The following is a 19,478-nucleotide window of genomic DNA, read 5'->3' as shown; positions in this document are numbered from 1 at the left end:
CGTGCCATCTCTGTTTTTTCCCCAACTTTCATCCCTTTCGAACCACTCCTTCTTGGTGTTGCATTTGCTCTGTCAGTCAGTGTAATAATCACCACCACCACCTTCCTTTATTGCCTGTTCCATGTAAACATTTAAAAGGATAGGGGACAAACTGCAGCCTTGCCTCACTCCTTTCTGGATTGCTGCCTCTTTTTCAAAGCCCTCGATTCTGTTGAATATTACAGTAAAATACAGGTGTATAGGATTATGCGGGAAGCTACAGAAATACAGTACATAAAAGTCATAACACTTTCAAGAGGGTCACTGCCATCAATTAAGTAGTATAAGGTAGCCAGCCATTAAGGATTTACGATCAGTAGTTGACCCCGCGCAGCGCAATACTCACTACATTCAGCTGCACGCGGAATGACTGTCGTTTGTTTATTTCTCGCGGTCTTATCCCTGAGGACGTGAGTACGTGCTCGGGCGGTCTAACAATGCTGCCAACCTCTTCATTTTAGAACTAACACTAGTGCTGAGCAGAGCGATAGCAGTGCATTCTATATTGGACAGTGTGGAAAACAAGAATTTATTTAAAGCGATTGGTCTGGATTGGTTATGTCCGGCTAATGACAAAGAGATTGTTTTCTTTACATGGTGTTTTCTCTTTGTGCTTTTATTCAGCCGGGGTTGGTAACGCAATTTAATTATCAGCAGTGATGCAATGACATCACATTTTTTCACGTTGACCAATAGGAATGCAACTAGCTACTTCAGCCATGGACGATGGCGGGTGATGCTCCTTATTAGTTTATAAAATTAAATGTACCCCGGGGGCGGACCTCGCAGTGAACACATTTCTCCTCTGAAAGGAACTCCGAGTAAGATTTGCATTATTTTAATTTCCTTGTGATTTTAAAAACTTTGGGTGCACGGTGTCAACTTTTGCCGGATTTACGTAAGCAGCTCTCTTCCCTGTCCTTTCTACATTGTTATTTCATTTTGGTGTATTTAAAATTCGAACGTTCGTCATCACCAGTCGGTCCTTTCCATCCTAAGGTTTCCTTCACATATTTTCTTTGTATTCTTCAACTCTGTTCTATTCTATTGTCTTTTGTTGCTTTGTAAATATGTATGATATATTATTTATTTTTATTAGTTTCTATTTATTTCTTCTACCACATTCGTCCCTGATCCGTCTGATGTCCCCTCTGATACTTCTTACGCACACACGCTGTGATGGAACATCTTAATTGGAGCTTAATGTTGTCGTAAGCTCCCGCCTGAAGCGCTGTGCCAGCATACAGCGAGCCACCTGGTGACGATAGAGTGTACCATCACAGCTCCATTGGTAATGCATTCTTCAATCAATCAATCAATCAATCAATCAATCAATCAATCAATAACTACTGATCTTCATGTAGGGCAGTCGCCCAGGTGGTAGATTCCTGATGTGTTATGTTCTTAGACTTTTCTTAAATGATTGCAAAAACATTGGAAATTTATTGAACATCTCCCTTGGTAACTTGATCCAATGCCTATCTCCTCTCTCTATAAACGAATATTTGCACCCAATTTCTTCTCTTGAATTCCAACTTTATCTTCATATTGTAATCTTTCTTTCTTTAAAAGACACCTCTCAAACCTATTCGTACTGATGTCATCCCACGCCAACTCTCCACTGACAGCTCGGAACATACCACTTAGTCGAGCAGTTCGTCTCCTTTTTCCCAAGTCTTCCCAGCTCAAACTTTGCAAAAATTTTGTAGCGCTATTCTTTTGTCGAAAGATCTTTCCTTATATTAACACCCATAAGGAACTTTCACCCCATAAACGCAGTAATTAAAACTGAGAGGACTTTTCCTATTTGTGAAACTCTCAACCTGACTTTTAACACCGTTTATCAACAAAACATTGCCTACTCTCCATCTCAAAACATTATCGAAGTCATTTTGCAGTTGCTCACAATCTTGTAACTTATTTATAAAACATAAAGTGTAATATTACTGCCTTGAAGAAGTCCCCTCTTAATTATTATGGGATCGGATAAAGATTCGCCTACTCTAATTCTCTCAAATCTATTTTCTAGAAAAATATCAGCTCATACAGTCACCCTTTTGTCAAATCCAATTGCACTCATTTAAATTCAAATCCTCATTATTGTAGAAGACTTCCTCATGAACAGTCGAGATTTTCTTCTGAAGACTCAGAGCAAAGTTCTGTTCAAAACATAAAGAGTTTCGCCTTCTTTTCTCGACATGGCACGAGCCTAAAATCACATATGATTCCTACAAGTTCAGGCCGTGAAAGCATCAATGGTAACATAATTATTCGTCTGTAAATTCTGATTCCGAATCTGTAATCAGATAAGTAGTGGTAATATACTTCCAAAAATTTCAGATTTCTATCTATCAACACTGTAGTTATAGGGTGTACCTACTCACCTGCAGGCAAGGAAAATAGAGTCATAATTTAGAGCAACACAATATTTTATTACTACAGATTACATATATTTACAAGTTATTCAAGAAAAAGTTTTTCCACGGGAACCCCTTCAGCCACATTATTTAGGACTTGTCTCGCCTGCTCCGCCAGCGCCTCCAAGAACAAGGGCGCAAGCTCTTTGAAGGCATCAAGCCAATTTTCGTTTAAGAACTTCAGAGTGGTCTCAGCTGAAATAGTAGAAAGAGTTCACTGCTAATGTTCCAAGTCTACACATACCTATTACTATATATCATTGTACTGATTTCATTGTTTAAGTTCTCTCATTTTGTTTACAGTATTGATTCAGTTAAGTACCTAAATGCATCAAGACTTTTTGCATTATTTGACATAAATCAGTGACCTTCCAGAGAAATATAAAGTTTAAGTACATCAAAAAGGCAATAATATAATATAATATAATATAATATAATATAATATAATATAATATAATATAATATAATATAATATAATATAATATAATATAATATAATATAATATTTATAAATCTTCACTATAGACTGTTATGCCTTTCAGCGTCAGTCTGCAAACCTCTGCGAATTTATTGAACGCCGCCATAATCCTCTATTTATGACTAGTTCTGTGCCTCTTATCCTTAAATCATCAGAAACGGAGTCTAACTACCGTCGTCTTGGTCACCCTCTACTTCTCTTACCCTCCATAACAGAGTCCATTATTCTCGTAGGTAACCTATACTCCTCCATTCGCCTCGCATGACCCCAAAACCAAAGTCGGTTTATGCGTACAGCTTCATCCATCGAGTTCATTCCTAACTTATCCTTTATCTCTTCATTCCGAATACCACCCTGCCATTGTTCCCACCGGTTTGTACTAGCAATCATTCTCGTTACATTCATGCCTATTACTTCTAGCTTATGAATAAGATATCCTGAGTCGACCCAGCTTTCACTCCCGTAAGTCAAAGTCGGTCTGGAAACAGACTGATTTAAAGATAGTCCGGCAGCTGACTTCCTTCTTACAGAATACTGTTGATCGCAACTATACTACCATCATGGTAGAGCACACATCCACCGACTGAGTGGTTCAGATTGTTGAGGTGCTGGCGTTCTGACCCCAACTTGGCAGGTTTGATCCTCGCTCAGTCCGGTGGTATTTGAAAGTGCTCAACTACATCAGCCTCGTGTCGGTAGATTTACTGGCACGTAAACGAAATCCCACGGGAAAAAATTTCGGCACCTCGGCGTCCCCCAAAATCCGTCAAAAGTAGTTAGTGGGACGTTAAAACTTTAACACAACACACATAACTAATGCGTGAAATTATCTACATATTCCATTTTCTATCACCAATCTGACGTTCAGTTCCCTTGGATTTCTTAACAACTGCCTTCCATTTAATATTGGAAAGGCTGATCTTCACGCCATACTAAATACACCTATTTTCAAGTTCGATTATATTAGACAAACTCGTCGGCGTAGGCCAGACTGCTTGCTGCGTTTCTCTTTTTATGAATCCCTCTCTGCCACTTTATACCTTTCAGCGGATAATATAATACTATGGGAACCGGGAAGGGGGAAACGATTGAAAAATATGTAACTTCCGATGTTTAGTTACGTATCTCAGAAAGTAAAAGAGGAAATTCCTTGATTCTTTTGATATATTCAGAATATATATATATTCAGTCGCTTCATAGAACTGTCCCTCAAGAAATGCCGAAGGGTACACCAATTTTCACACTTTAGAATCTTCAAACTAGATAACATAATATGACTTGGAATAGAAGCATTTTCTGTAGTCTGAGGCCAGATGTTCAAGAAGAACACTACTACTATTAATAATAATAATAATAATAATAATAATAATAATAATAATAATAACAATCAAAATCATAATAATAATAACCCTAATGTGTGGTTCACTTGGAGGAAATTTACCGTTCAACAACTACTTCCGCTTTTCAGAAAGATTACATTGAAAATATTTACTTACACAAAGTTTTGTCTCCGTTGAAGAGATTGGTGAAGTCAAAATGAGCCCTTGACAAACTCCTGGCCTCGATCTTGGCATTAAGCAACTTTATGTAGTCCTTGCCGTCAGCTGTCTTCTCGGTGGCAATATCTGCTGTGAAGTCAAGCACCAGATTCTCTGCAAAGAAATTTTTAAAAGATTCCTCATTAACAACAACATGATAGTAAATCTCAAAACCATATCGCGGCCACCAAACTCTCCCGACATTGCACCACGTCTCTTATCAAGAGTCGGAACATACAAATAAGTCTTTCAAACTATACGTTTTGTGCTTTCGGATGATACTTCGTTTCATATAGGACCAGCTGCTGTACCAGTCAGTAGATTTTGCACATTTACTTTTTATTTATTTATTTATATATTTATATATTTATTTATTTATTTATTTATTTATTTATTTATTTATTTAGAATCAGAGACAGCGTAACACGGAATTACAAAGATCCGAGAGTAGAACAACAGATATTAATCTTAAATGGAAAATATATGAATATTTATAATGGATAAAAATATTCTCAGTAAAAACTACAATCCTCTATATTACATATTGACATAAACAACGTCATACACAAAGTATAATACACTTACATGCAAGAGAAGAGACAGTAAAGAACAAGAAGGAATATAAACTTATGTGTGAAATATCACAACAGAATGAAGGATGCGATAGGAATGTGTCTAGGTACTTGTTGATAGATAAGGTATTAAACATTAAACAGGACCTTTGGGCGAGGGAAAGCTGAGAGTAAGGAGTACGAAAGCGGGTTTTAATTCTGGTACTGCGGAAAGGGACGTGTATGCGGAATAAGGAGACTACATCTAGTGGCCTAAATATACCATTAGCTGCTTTAGGTCGGCTACTTTCCTCCGAGGAGTAAGACTTTTGAGTTTTAGGATTCCAAAAGCACTTGCTTAATACTGAAGTTGTGACAGACGGGGATTCTGGCTCTGACGATTGGAGAGAAGGAGGATTGTTTACGGTCAATGTGGCTAAGATTTGAAGAAGCAGAAATGGATTGATATTGTCATCTAGACCAGATGAGTGCCTTCAGATGAGACACGACGCCTTGTAACATGTACCATTGTACGCGCATAGCAATTTATGTATGTTACTTACGTGTAACAGTACAGTTTGTAAGAGTACATCGATACTGTCATAGTATTAGTTTGCCGTATTTTGTTTGTAGTATCATAATAAAAATTTCTTCTGTTATAATAATTAAGTAAAGTATTTCGTATAATTATATGTCAAAATTGTTTCTATACGTAGTAAGAATCAGCCAGCCATTTTCTGGTACATTTTAGTTCAGCCTACTTGTGTACAAGAGAGGGGCTATAATTTTGGGTAAAACTATATCCACCGGGCGAGTTGGCCGTGCGCGTAGAGGCGCGCGGCTGTGAGCTTGCATCCGGAAGATAGTAGGTTCGAATCCCACTATCGGCAGCCCTGAAAATGGTTTTCCGTGGTTTCCCATTTTCACACCAGGCAAATGCTGGGGCTGTACCTTAATTAAGGCCACGGCCGCTTCCTTCCAACTCCTAGTCATTTGCTATCCCATCGTCGCCATAAGACCTATCTGTGTCGGTGCGACGTAAAGCCCCTAGCAAAAAAAAAACTATCGTGGGAAATATATTCAAGTGCGTGTGCACTGAGATGAAAAGTAGTGGAAAAAACGCAAAGACTACAGAATGGAAAGTTGTAAGTGTAGGTTTGTACAAGCAACAGCCTAGTAGAATGTGGATTGACACGGAATGGAACAGACAGGCGAAAGCGGAAGATATGCTCGGATATACATGATAGAGTCATTAAGTACGTGGACTGGCCGCCTAGTGTCACTGTGGTGCACTACAGCTGAGAGTTTGCACCATAGCATGTTGCCGCGACAGTTCTTCACTAGTCCCAGCAAGAGGCGGTTGAGTGCATACAGTATAAGCAGAACTACGGTCTCTGTTGTGAAGGGTAGTCGAATGTCAGCGGTGGAACTTGAGAATGTCGTAGTTTGAGCAGCGAGCATATTTCAAGTTCTGCAAATCCCTTGACATGATCAAATCTAAATCACCCAGATCTACACGACGGAAATAAGACGTGAAAAGGCAGGTCAAAAGACTATATGATCCTTGAACTGTTAGCGCCAGTTCGTGAAGATGTTGACTGTAGTACGTACATAGGTGTACATTGTGTTGCCTACACTGTAGGTGCTAGTGGAAGAAGTTATTGACTTTAATACATGAGTGTATGCCGTGCTGCCTATACTGTAGGCGCCACTACAAGAAGCTATTGACTGTAGTATATGACTGTACGCCGTGTTGCCTACACTGTAGGCGTCAGTGCAAGAAATTATTGACTCTAGTACATGAATGTTCACCGTGTTCCTCTCTCTTATACTGCTCTTCCTACACTTCGACGCCATCCTTTAACGAGTCAAGGAACAAAGAACTTTAAATATAACTCGAGTTTATCGACAGACAGGAAAAAACCAGAATGTTATCAGAACATGGCAACTTGAACTCTCCTTAATGGTCGTACCAAGATTAGGCGCTATTTTCAGTCTAGACGTATCTCAAGAATAAAAAACGAAGCGTCTCTCAGAACGACGCTGGTAAGTTTAGCTCTTTCCTTGAGGATCGTTCACAACGACTATGTCAATGGAGCGAATTTGTTTCCTCTCCGGCGTGAACGTATACCAGTGCTGAAACGAAAGTCGTAAAATATGGCGCGGTGTTGCAACGCTGATATCCCCGTAGTTCTTGACGCTCAGTATACGAATTATCAAAATTTCAGAACAGTTGTAATTACATCGTAGGAAAGAAAAACTCTTGATCGACCAATTTGATGTCACCCGTCAAAAGAAGATGGCCACAAAATGAGGCCCAACTTTTGGTGGGTCCACGCTAAAAGGCAATCGTTATATCTTTGGATTCGTCAGTCCAATTTCGAAAAGCAAAGCGCTGTTTGAAAGTGAGCTCACAGTTGTGATCGAATGCATGCTGTTAGAAGTGAGACAGCACCTGGAGGAAACTATCGTTTCATCGATCTGTTTTCAGACTGACTTTGGTTTACGAGAATAAAAGCAGCGTGGACTCATGACTCAGACGTAGCAGGCATGAATGCAGTGAGATTGATTGCTGGTACAAGCAAGTGGGATTAATGGCATGAGGGTACTGGAAATTAAAAGATAAAGGCGAAGTTGATTGAACTCAAAGGATGAAGCTGTTCGCATAAATCGGCTTCAGAGGTGGGGTTATGTGAGGCGAATGGAGGAGGACATATTACCTAGGAGAACAATAGAGTTATGTGAGGCGAATGGAGGAGGATAGATTACCTAAGAGAACAATGGATTTGGTCATGGAGGGTATGCAAAGTGAAGGAGGAACCAGACGGTGATGGTTAGACTCAGTTTCTAATCATTTAAAGATAGGAGATTTCTAACTAAATAAGGCCACAGGACTAGTCACAAATAGAGGATTACAGAGGCAATTAGTTAATTCACGGACATAGATTGGACGGTGGAAAATGTAAGAGTCTATAAATTAGGGGTCCATATTTCGTGCCCTTAGCAGATTTGGACTTGTAGAAATTCAGTGATATTGTGGAAAAGACTAGACATTGGTATGTATATTACAGAATATATTCTCCACTTATGGGCAAATTACTTTAAAATATTACTACGTAAGGTAGTAAATATTTTACATAAACACTACGAAAATTAAACTACACCAAAAACGTGTTCGTAATTTCATCCCCCACCAAGTTTGTGAAAAGTACAATTAAATTTAATAATTTTTATTTCTAACTTTACCAAACACTTTCCCTATAATGAATTACTTGAAGGCCATTTATGAAAAATGTTTTCTCGGTATTTTTATCATAGTCATTCAGCGTTGCTCGTGGTACTTTAAACGCTTTACTTGCACGCCTGTAGCCTTTTATCTTGTCCCTCACTGCATTAACAGCCTTTGTTTTCACAACCTCCTTACCCCACGTCTTGCGTTTTAACATCTGTAAATAACAATAAATTTCATAAATAGGAAATAAAATAAAGGAGGACGAAATTTCGAACATTCCCTGATTTATTACAATGTCCACTACAGTAACTCACGCCAACCACCTCACTGTAGCGATTACACGCCAAGAATTACACCACACGAATGACATACAGTCCAGTATTTTATACACATATCAGAGGTCGCTCTAGATATACCAGGCCCTTAATTTGAATCCTGTACTAACTCAGCTCAGAGTGAAAAATTAATCCTTCTTGTACACGGAAACTAAATGTGGTGCACACAAGACAACGAGATGGGCCTAAGCGTGTGGACATTGCGAAACATTAGGTACCAACCGTGCAAACTGGAAATCTCTAGAGGGACGAAATTATGTGCGGGGACGGAATTTGGCCTATCTACATTAATAAAGTTATATGTGTTATGTAATCAAAAATTGCGATTGAAACCTTTCAAATTTCATTTTCTTAGCGTGCCTCTTCCGCTGATCAAACCTTCATTTGAGGAACGTTTTGTAAACAAAAATAAGGGATAGTGACTTACCAATGGTTATATTACTTTTCCCTTTCCCATTGATGGGTAACACGAGAATTTTCCCACCAAATTCGTAGTCTGATAAAACTCGACAAATTGGAATTTCGTGTGCATACGCGAAGTGTTTCTGATCGACATCAAATCTACAACAAAAGAAGAACAGATTTATTTATATTAATGTTGAGCAGTTATACCTGAAGTATTTCCAGACGCAAGTGAATTGATCATATTATTTCAAGATTTCCTATTTTTCCATTCGCCCCCCTTTCTACATCATATAGTGTATTAGATATCAACTTACATAACGTTCGTCAACTTCAAATTATCTGTGAAGAAAAGTTTCACATTCTCCATTTTCATTTTCAGTCCTCCTTGCTCCACTTCTATCTTCTGGATGACCAGTGGGTTCAGAGGTGGGATCTTGTATTTCTTGCTTCCTAAAGGAAAGAAAATATACGAGCTTAAATTCAAAACAAGAACTATTTCTGGGTGTCATCTCTAAAAGAATTTATTTACCTGCCACTTTCGATCTGGAACATGAAATTCCTAGCACTCTCCATTAACTCATATTCCCAGTTTCGCACGGGAGCAATTTTCAATTTATGGTGATTGTTCTTATACAATTTCCTGTATGTACAAGCTCGGTTCCAGCCCCTTACTTTCTACTGATGAGTGTCCCGCATTCATTAGTGGTGAATGGGTTGCCTAATATCAGGTCTACAAAGGAGCGCTACAACGCGTTTTATTTCGGATTTGAAACAAAATAGCAATTTGTAAATATGCTAAGATGCAGAAAATAACGTTTAATTACACATTAATTGTCCGCCTCCGTAGCGTAACGGTTGGAAGTATTAGCTGCCATCCTCTGAGGCCCGGGTTCGATTCCCGGTACTATCAGAAATTTAAGAATGGCAGAAGGACTGATATGTGGTTGAAGTGGTACATGCAGCTCACCTCCATTGGGAGTGTGTCTGTAAAGAGCTGTAAACAAGTTTACTCATTAATTTATCCACATATTCTACCAAAAATCCCTTTAGGCAAGCTACTCAATGTTGAAAACATCTTCTTCTTCTTCTTTTCCTTCTTAATAGGCTCACCCTCCATAGTTGGTTTTTCCTTCGGACTAAGCGAGGGATTCCACCTCTACTGCCCCAATGGTCTGGAGCGTGAGACATTTGCTTGGGGATACAAGTGCGGAGGATGGCCAGTACCCCACTCAGGCGGCCTCACCTGCTATGCTGAACAGGAACCTTGTGGGGGATGGGAAGATTGGAAGGGATAAACAAGGAAGAGGGAAGGAAGCGGCCGTGGCCTTAAATTATGTACCATCCAGGCATTTGCCTGAGGGAGAAGTGGGAGACCACAGAAAACGACTAAGAGGATGGTTGAGGTTTGTATCAAACCTACCTCTACTCATTTGACTTCTCGAGGCTGAGTGGACCCCATTCCAGCCCTCGTACCACTTTTAAAATTTCGTGGCAGATCCGGGAATCGAACCCGGGTCTCCGGGGGTGGCAGCTAATACACTAACCAGTGCATCACAGAGGCGGACGTTGAAAACATCTTAGGGATATAAGCTACGAATTTTAGGTAAATAAAGTACAATCAAGTATGAGAATATATTCTTTACTTATTCCTAAAAATTACAATCCTTTTCTTTCTTAGTTGGTCGATTAGACTAGAAGTTCGTCTTTTTGTATCACTACGAGCGCTAATGTGAGTCAATGCAGAGTTTCACTTAAGTCTTTATAACTACATTCGGTGTGGTCATTTTTCAAAAACTCAAAACAGCGCCTGAGGGTATTGAACCAAGGAACACATTAAAGCGAGTATTATGTAAATAAGTTAATTTGGCTACGATTTGAATAAAAAGAAAACATGTAAAAAAAGCAAGTGATTTTAGGCAATGTATCCGCAACTGCATTAAGGCTGGAGACGAATTTAGAAATTTGCTATTTTTAGTTTCATAGAGCTACCCAATACTCACAATTTGAAACCTTTTCGGGCCTTTAGCCCTTCGACTTTCGGCACAATTAAGGAAATTATTTAATTTTACGTTTTTCTTAGTATGGGTGCCAAGAAATGATATCCATCTTCGTCACCGATCCCACAGTTCAGTAGAATCTGATCATGATCCGGCATTGTTAGGGGATCAAGAAATATCAGGAATAGAACCCGAGTTTTTGGTCAGTAGTATGTTAGAACGCAAACATTCTCAAGCGAGTAACGAGTATATGCTAGCCTGAACAACGGCTATGCTGTGGGTGTTGCATAAACAGTAGGGTTACTGCATATCAGAACCCCTAGAACTTATGTTACTGTCGCTACATTATGGAATAGCAGGCAGGATAACACCTCCTACTAAACAAATTAGTTTGCCTAGAAATTAGGGGTTTAATTTTGATTTGTGAGCCTACGACGAATTACTTCCAAAATATGTACGATTGTAAAAGCATTACATTTGTAGGGCCTTTGGTGGCTGGACGACAACATTTGACAACTACAGTAGGTATAATGACACTGAACAGCTGCCTGCAGAATCTAATAAATCATATTTAAATTTCACCTTATTTAATTACCTAAAACCACGCCGCAAATATGTCCTCTGCAATCTAATCAAGTATGTTACTAAGACGTGTTTGAATTGTATGCTTGTCGTAATGCCAACCTATAAATTAGAAAAAATGCAACGAATTTCATTATTCAGAACTTTAACAAAATTTGTACTTACCGTTTATCAGATGGGGTAAAGCTTCAATCGCGTTTTCAAGAGCACATTTTTGATCCCCCTTTTTGCATAGTTTTATGAAGGAGGCTGGAAAAGAAAAAGAATGCAAATTATTAAGACCGATAGGTGTCTACGCTCTATTTACAGGTTTATTTATTGCAGCAGTAATGCCATGTAGCCTAGATGTGTGGTTACAAATTAAACATACAATCAATCAATCAATCAATCAATCATTTATTTGCATTTAGGTTTCTCCTCGAGGTGGCAGACTCCCTATCACTTCTTCCTCTATGTAGTCTCCTCTTAAATAATTTCAAAGAAGCTGGTAATTTATAGTATATTTTCTTTGGTAAAATTTTCACATCCTTGGCCCTTTAAGCTCGTACGTCGGAAACGTTCCGACATAATGTTCACTGCAATAAAAACGTGTTGTAATGGATGGATTTGAGTATTAAGCAAATGTCTGGCAAAACGCAGACTTTAGAGATTCCATGGCCTTCAGAATATATTTTGTAACATGATTTGGCAGGCAATCCACGGAACGTATACCAAGCACTGTGCGTACAGTTGGTAGACGCAAAATAGTCTCATGCAAATCAAACTCGTGTAGTAGTAAGTCGCCGAGACTGATCGCTCTGGCGTGATACTTTTCTCTCTGTGTTCTTATGCAATTCCTGTGTATAGTATATTAGTGGTAGATTTATATTCCTCTTTGTCTGAATTTGTCTACTATGCTTTAAGGTCTCCTCCATAGTTTGGAGGCAAGTTTTATGGGGTAAGAAACTGATATTAGCGAAGCCCATTAAATTATTTAGAAGAAGAATAAACAAATAAATTTGACTGAGCAGTACAGATATAATCGCGATTGTGAATGATTTAAACTCGAGTGAAGACGACTGATTTTCGTAACTTGATTCAGGAATTGATTATCGGCATGGTTCAGAAATATTCGGTAAATCTAAAGTTGAAGAAGGCTGAAGTTCATTAGAATATGATGATTGCTTTTACTTGGTAACCTAGAAGCCTACGAAGTTCCCACATACAGGGAAATTTGTAACTTCTGGTACATACGTAAATTCATTTATTCCAACTTGAGTTTTCAAAAATTAATTTCCACAAAAATAAATACGCATAGATGTACGTGACCAGCTAAACAAATTCGAATACTAAGGCCTAAGGCATGTTCCAGAAAATCAATTTTCGCCCCAAATTATCCTCTTGAATTCAAACTTTATCTTCATAATGTGATCTTTCGTGTTTTTAAAAACAACACTCAAACTTATTCGTCAACTAATATTATTGTTCGCCATTTATCCACTGACAGTTCGGAAAACACCGAGTCAGTTCCTCTCTAAAATTTCTCTAGCCCGAAGTTTGTAACAGTTTAGTACCACTACTCCTTTGTCCGAAATCACTCAGAACTAATCGTGCTGCTTTACTTTGAATATTTTTCAGTTCGTATCGTGTAGTCCTAGTGTGGAATAAAGGAAGGAGTTAAGCGGTTAATTAAGGTGGTCAGTGAGTTTAGCGACGTTCTCTTGTCCAAAAAAGTGAGGTTAGGGTCCGTCAAGATGACAGCTGTCAAAAGCACGTAGCTTTGTTTAAAAAACAAGACCACTTGGTCTTACAACGCGCTCTTGTAGACAATATTTACAACTTCCTCATTAAGAAGCTGGAAAAGGTCAGAGATCAAAGAGTATTCTTCCAGGATCAGACGAAGTGTAAGTGTTAGTCGCTTAGGAACCTGCTAAGCAGTGGTGGCGTGCAATGAACCCCATCTACATTTTCTTATTGTTTCTTAGAACGCTTCTTATGAAGTTCAAACACTGCGAACCTCAAAGCCAAGCTAAGTACAACTGTCTCGACAATCCGCTCGCACTACAACAGGTCAGCTTCTCCAGTGAGCTGGGTTTCCTTGCCAGCACGAATGGGAGCTACCCCAGCGAAATTTAAGTCTCTTGGCTGACGCACGCACTTGAAGCTTCGTTGTCCTGGGAGCGGGGCGGGGCTGTGGGCCCTTCCCCGACAGCAGTTTACGGCGACAGGTTATCTGGCTTGGGTAAGGTTTGTTAGTTTCACTACTTGACACTCGAAGTGTTCAGCGCCACACACTAGAGGCTACAAGAAAAATATCAGCATGTTAACAGGATAGCCACTTGCACATCTTCTTGCTAATAAAAATCAAGCCATTTTATGAAATTAATTGTAATATAGAAGAACATAATGTTTTTGTGGATTTCGGCATGTATAAAGCTTTTTCGAGGAAATCATTGATGGCATGTGTTGAGTATGTTTCCCGATAGCCGCAAAAAAGAATTTTAAGTTGCCCAGCATGAACACAGTGCTAAGCGCGTAGGAAGTTAATTCTGTATTTGGTTGTCTGTGATGGAGGTATATAGGGAATTTTTGCATTATAGGTGAATTTTTCGTGAGTTCTGTGTCGATGCACGCACACTCAATAAAGGAGTGAAATTATAAAACTTCGGTGACGGTAAAATGTCAATAAAATTTTTCTGATACAGTTTATAAGTTAAAACAAATAGCTAGTCCCATTGTATTTTTTGAAAAGAATGGCTGTACTATCACGAAGCGTCACCTTGTTTAAAATATGCTATAGATTAAGTTGTGAGGGTGTCGTCACTGCCATGAATATCAATTTGGATATATGTGGAGCGAGGATTGCTTATATTTAAAAGAATATGTTTGCAGCTGACGTAACGAATATGTTCACCGTACTCCACTGCTAGTAAGTACAGAATGTATTGCAGGTTAGGGTAAGCCTTCGCCTGCAATTATTGTAGTGGTCATTTAACGATATGATCTTGAAGATAAATATATTTCCGTTGCCTTTTCAAGAAATGGAATATTTTCCCTGTACTACTGAAACGATTTGTAATATTTTGATACAAAACGCGCATTTTCCCTTCGGTTTAAGGGTTTGAGTTTTGAGAAACATACACGTTATAGTTTTATATACATAGATGTCTGAATAAATAAATAAATAAACTAGAGACCACAGCAGAACTAAAATATGACTGAGCACGCTTAACGCTCTCAACAATAAACTGTAGAATGCCTGGCCTGCTAAAAAACGAACAACGACTTACTCGCGAAATGATTATACACCTAGCTCATTTTCTTCATATTCCTTTCCTCTCTTCTCATCGCTGTGCCCTCTATTGTACATAATGTAATATTTATATATCTTCATTGTACTATACCGTTACTTATGTGTTATATTTGTATTTATCTTACTGTGCCTAGCTATAACTTCTTCTCTTCGTTTTACATTTATTCTTTAATTTTCCTCGTTGTTTCTTTTAACTTTCTCTTTTGTTCTTAACTGTGGGGTCTCTAAAGTTATTTTGTTAGTTTTTAATTTTTTCCTCTATTTTTATCGTTAGATGATTTTTTCCTCATTGTTCTTCAACTTATTTTTTTAATATTTGCATTTTGGTACTCAATTGTAAATATATTTTTCATTGCGAAACTCTTTAATTCGGCTTCTCGCTGTTTTGGTTTCCCAAATAAATAAATAAATAAATAAATAAATAAATAAATAAATAAATAAATAAATAAATAAATAAATAAATAAATAAATAAATAAATAAATAAATTCCCAAATGAATAAATTTACACAATCGGTTATCCCTTATCGGCATTTGGGGCTGTCGCCCTGGTGGAAGATTCCCCTCAAAGTTGATTATCTAGGCTTTAGAAAAGAACATGGAAAATATATCGAACATATCCCTTCATAAATTATTTCTCTTCGTGTAAAGGAATATTTGCCTTAATTTGTCCTCTTGAATTCCAACCTTATCATCCTACTTCTAAAACCTCCAATCAAGCTTATTCATCTAGTAAATATAGTCCACGTAATCTCTCTACTCACAGCTCGGGGCATAACGTTTAGTTCAGCAGCTCATCTCCTTATTCATAAGCCTTCTCAGCCCGATGGTTGCGAGACTTTTTAAAACCTATTCTTTTGACGGAAATTACCCAGTACAAAGCGTGCTGCTTTCCTTTGATCTTTTCCAGTTCTCGTATCAAATAATCCTGGTGTTTGTCCCAGACACTGAAACCATCCCCTAATTGATCTCTGACCTCCTTTTCATCCTTACTACAAACCCTAAATACCCCCATAAATAGAGCACTGACTTCAAGGCAGTAATTGGTTAGAGTGCCCGTTCTTCAGTAATGTAGAGAGAGTAACATAAATTGTAGGGGTTCTGCTGGGCAATATCCCTAATGTTTAGGCAAACCTCATAGCACAACCGTTACACAGGGTAGAGTACACTTCATCCCCCCTTAGGAATGTTTGCATTCTAACCTATTATTGCCTAAATGTTTCGGTCTCTGCTCAAAAAGATGTCAGGAGATCAGTAACCCCATAAAAGTCGTTACCCCAATGAAGATATTTCTTCATATTAACACTACAATTTATCTGATCAGATGAGCTGTTCGCTTGCTGCGGTGGTTTTAAACGAATTGAACCACACGAGATCAGAGGTTTAAGGTGCATTTCGGTTCATTTCCCGCCCCCCGTGACCTGTTTACGTCAGCATGATAATCAGATTTTTAGGTACTAACAGGTTACAATGTAAACTTATTGAAGCGTGTTACAAGTATAGTATTCAGTCTTGCCTCGCTCAGCAAGGTGTACACACGTATCTAGTTAGCGCTTGTGAGTCATAGTGAGTCGTGAATCTTTTGTGTACTTTTCATTTCCGTAGTGACTTTCTTCCGTCTGTGCTACTAAATACTGTCGTCAATCAGTGTTGATTAATAGATTTAGTTTCGAACAATGAATGACCCTCCTTGGGGCAGATCATTTACTCTGCTCTTCATACCAGACATGATGTGTCGCAGTTGCTGGTAACATCAACTGCATTAACCAACCCTGTGGCCAACCAATTGCACCAACGTCCAGAGGAGACAAATTCTACACATAAAACATCTGACCCCATTGTGAACATGGAATCGTCGATGCTACAACGCAACCTTCATATTCAAGACTTCACTTCATATCAATGTCAACTACCACCAGCCGGAGGCGGTTCTCCAGTCGCAGACCATCAGTCCCTATCAATGGAGATCACAGGTTCCACGAACAATGCAACACAACTATTATCAATAAATTCAGGTAACGATGTAATATCTGATCTCAATAGTGTTTCTGAATTTCAACCGCCCGTCGAGATGACTGTGATAATAATAGTGACATTGTTGGTAACATCATGATGGAATCTGGTAATGTTCTTGAAAAGACCATTCGTTCGTACTTCGCAGTGAATAATTCTAACGCAGTAACACCCCCCCACCGCACTAGATTCTTAGAGAACCTCAAGAACAGCCACCCACACGCAGTAATGATAACCGATATAATAGATCAGACAATGGACCTGTTTTGTATATAAAGAATGAGTGGGCCGAGCAATTGGTAATTTACATCCTATGACACTCGGAAAAATGATATTTAATGAGGCTATAGTACGCAAACTGGACTTGTAAATATACACTCGGTAGGGAAAAGTAGACTACGCATCGAAACAGTATCATTTAGTTGATCTACTTCAATCAGAACAATCTAGACGTTTACATACCTCGCCATACCACTCATAGGCAAGGTCTCATAAAAAATGTTCACATCTCTCTCAGCGAAGGGGTTCTTGTACGACAGATTCACAGTGAATTCTAGGTAACACCCGTAAAGCGATTTACAAAACAGGCCCCATGTAAAGAAACTAGGCCAAGTTCCTATTAACATTGATCATTCTAATATAGACAGTTTTAAAACAACCACATGTCAGGTCTCCCTTCAAAATTTACAATTCACAGTAATATCCATCTACTGTCCTCCAAGAATTGCGAATAACAGGAATGATTGGAATTTACATCTCTAACAAATTGAAACCCCGTAGCTGTTCTGAGGGGATCTTAATGCTCACCATACTTCGTGTGGTTGTGTTTTTTCAATGACGCTTGTGGGAACGCCATAATGAATATTATTGAAGACGATAATTATTTCCTTTTAAACGATGGCTCGCGAAACTTAGTACCCACCCCAGAACATAGACCTTCCGCTATAGACCTTACTTTCTGTTAAGCGTCCATCTATACTGATTTCCAATGGAAAGTGCTACCAAATACGTTGGGATCTAATCATTATGCAATAGAAATTACGATGACCAAAACAGGTGCACCGATGACGTACTATACCACTTCAAAATGGGTAATTAAAGTAGCTGACTGGTAACATACCGTAATTCCATCGAGGGACAACTTCATACTGTGACAATTTTTGGTGATCCACTACTTCAGTACGACGCATTCTTCCACAGCATCAATACAGCTGCAGCTTCAACCATCCCGCACCAAAGGACAATTATGCACTCAAAGGGACCTCCAGAACCGTGGTGGACTCCGGAATGCTCTAGAATTATTGCAAAAAGAAGACAAGTATTCCGTATCTATAAACAATCGTCAACCTGTGGTCATTATCAGAAATATCTAAAAATGGACGCCGAAATGAAACGATTTCTTAAGCGACAAAAACAGAATAGTTGGCGACAATATTGTGAGAAAATAAATAATGATATCGGTACTCTTCTGTCCAATGTCTGGTGCATGATTAACAAACTCAAAAGGAATCCTACTCACCACAAGTCTCTTCGGAACTGGACTGACGAATTTTCTGACAATTTCGCTCCTCCCACCGCAATATCTGCAGAGCCCCTGTTATCTGATCCTGATTCTTCTGCAACCTCCCAGCATATTCTGCTAAAACATTTTACACTTAAATAATTCCTTACAGAAGTAAAGTCTTCATCAAACACTGCACCAGGTTATGATCAGATACATTACCCCGTGGTCTCTCAATTACCACTTGAAGACATGGAGATACTTCTGAGACTGTTCTAGGATTTTTGGATAAAAAGTGTATTTTCTAAGGACTGGCTCACACAGAAAATAGTTCCAATTCTAAAACCTGGTAAAGACCCGAACGGTGCGGCGTCCTACCGTCCGACAACGTTCTGGTCCTGTGTAGCAAACACGTTCGAACGGCTTATGGAACTCCGTATAGAATGGTGGGTGGAGCGCTTCAATATCTTTCCAACTTCTCAGTACGGTTTCTGGAAATCAAAGAGTACTGAGGAAAACCTCAGCATATGTTCGATGGATATGCAACGGACTTATTGCATCAATGGTCATCTTGTCGCTCTCTCTTTAGACATATCCGGGGCTTACGACAATGTCACTATACAGATCCTTATTAAAATAGTTCGGCTTATAGGATTTACTGAAATTTACCTTCGAGGGATTTACACCTTGTTACGCTACCGCATCACTTACGCCCAACAAGAAGACAACACTCTATATGGACCACGAATTGCGACACGAGGTAGAAGTCCACTCCTGTACGCACTGTATGTTGCAGACCTGGACCACATCTTCACTCCAAATATTAAGATTCTCCAATATGCTGATGACGTTTGCATCTATTCCCCACCTCCCAGCTTTGCGATCACACGTTTATGGACGGAGAATGCAGCAAGGACACTCTTCAACTGTACTTTATAGGCCGGCCTCACCTTTTCATCCAACAAATTATCGGTGGTCATCTTCTTCTTCTTTTCTACCGCTTTTCCAACACCTGTGGAATCGAGGGTGGGAACTGTGTCGCACATGTCGATTTGGCCTTGTGTGGCCTTATATGGAGGGATGTAATCAATATTGTGTGTT

The 19,478-nt window shown here is 38.9% G+C and overlaps 1 protein-coding gene across 1 annotated transcript; it reads right to left on the bottom strand.

Moving 5' to 3' along the window:
• Positions 1-2,482: 2,482 nt before the first annotated feature.
• Positions 2,483-19,423, bottom strand: LOC136885448 (circadian clock-controlled protein daywake). Its single transcript, XM_067158008.2, has 7 exons — positions 19,246-19,423; positions 18,396-18,515; positions 11,739-11,822; positions 9,309-9,444; positions 9,017-9,150; positions 4,430-4,585; positions 2,483-2,651 (listed from the first exon to the last, which is right to left on the bottom strand). Exons 1-7 carry the CDS (start codon positions 19,421-19,423, stop codon positions 2,500-2,502), a joined length of 960 nt encoding a protein of 319 aa, XP_067014109.2. The 3' UTR covers positions 2,483-2,499.
• Between the last annotated feature and the right edge of the window lie 55 nt (positions 19,424-19,478).

This window comes from Anabrus simplex, chromosome 14, assembly GCF_040414725.1.
Source record: "Anabrus simplex isolate iqAnaSimp1 chromosome 14, ASM4041472v1, whole genome shotgun sequence".
NCBI lineage: Eukaryota > Metazoa > Arthropoda > Insecta > Orthoptera > Tettigoniidae > Anabrus > Anabrus simplex.
The sequence above is the reverse complement of the archived record's forward strand: the minus strand, read 5'-3'. Positions and strand labels throughout refer to the sequence as shown.

Excerpts from the sequence above, each read along its gene's own strand:
- LOC136885448 (XM_067158008.2), bottom strand. The coding sequence starts at position 19,423 with ATGTGCGACACAGTTCCCACCCTCGATTCCACAGGTGTTGGAAAAGCG. Across the intron at positions 18,516-19,245 it reads TGTGATCGCAAAGCTGGGAG|CAGAATATGCTGGGAGGTTG; the intron begins GTGGGGAATAGA and ends AAAATGTTTTAG. Across the intron at positions 9,445-11,738 it reads TTTACCCCATCTGATAAACG|GAAGCAAGAAATACAAGATC; the intron begins GTAAGTACAAAT and ends TCTTTCCTTTAG.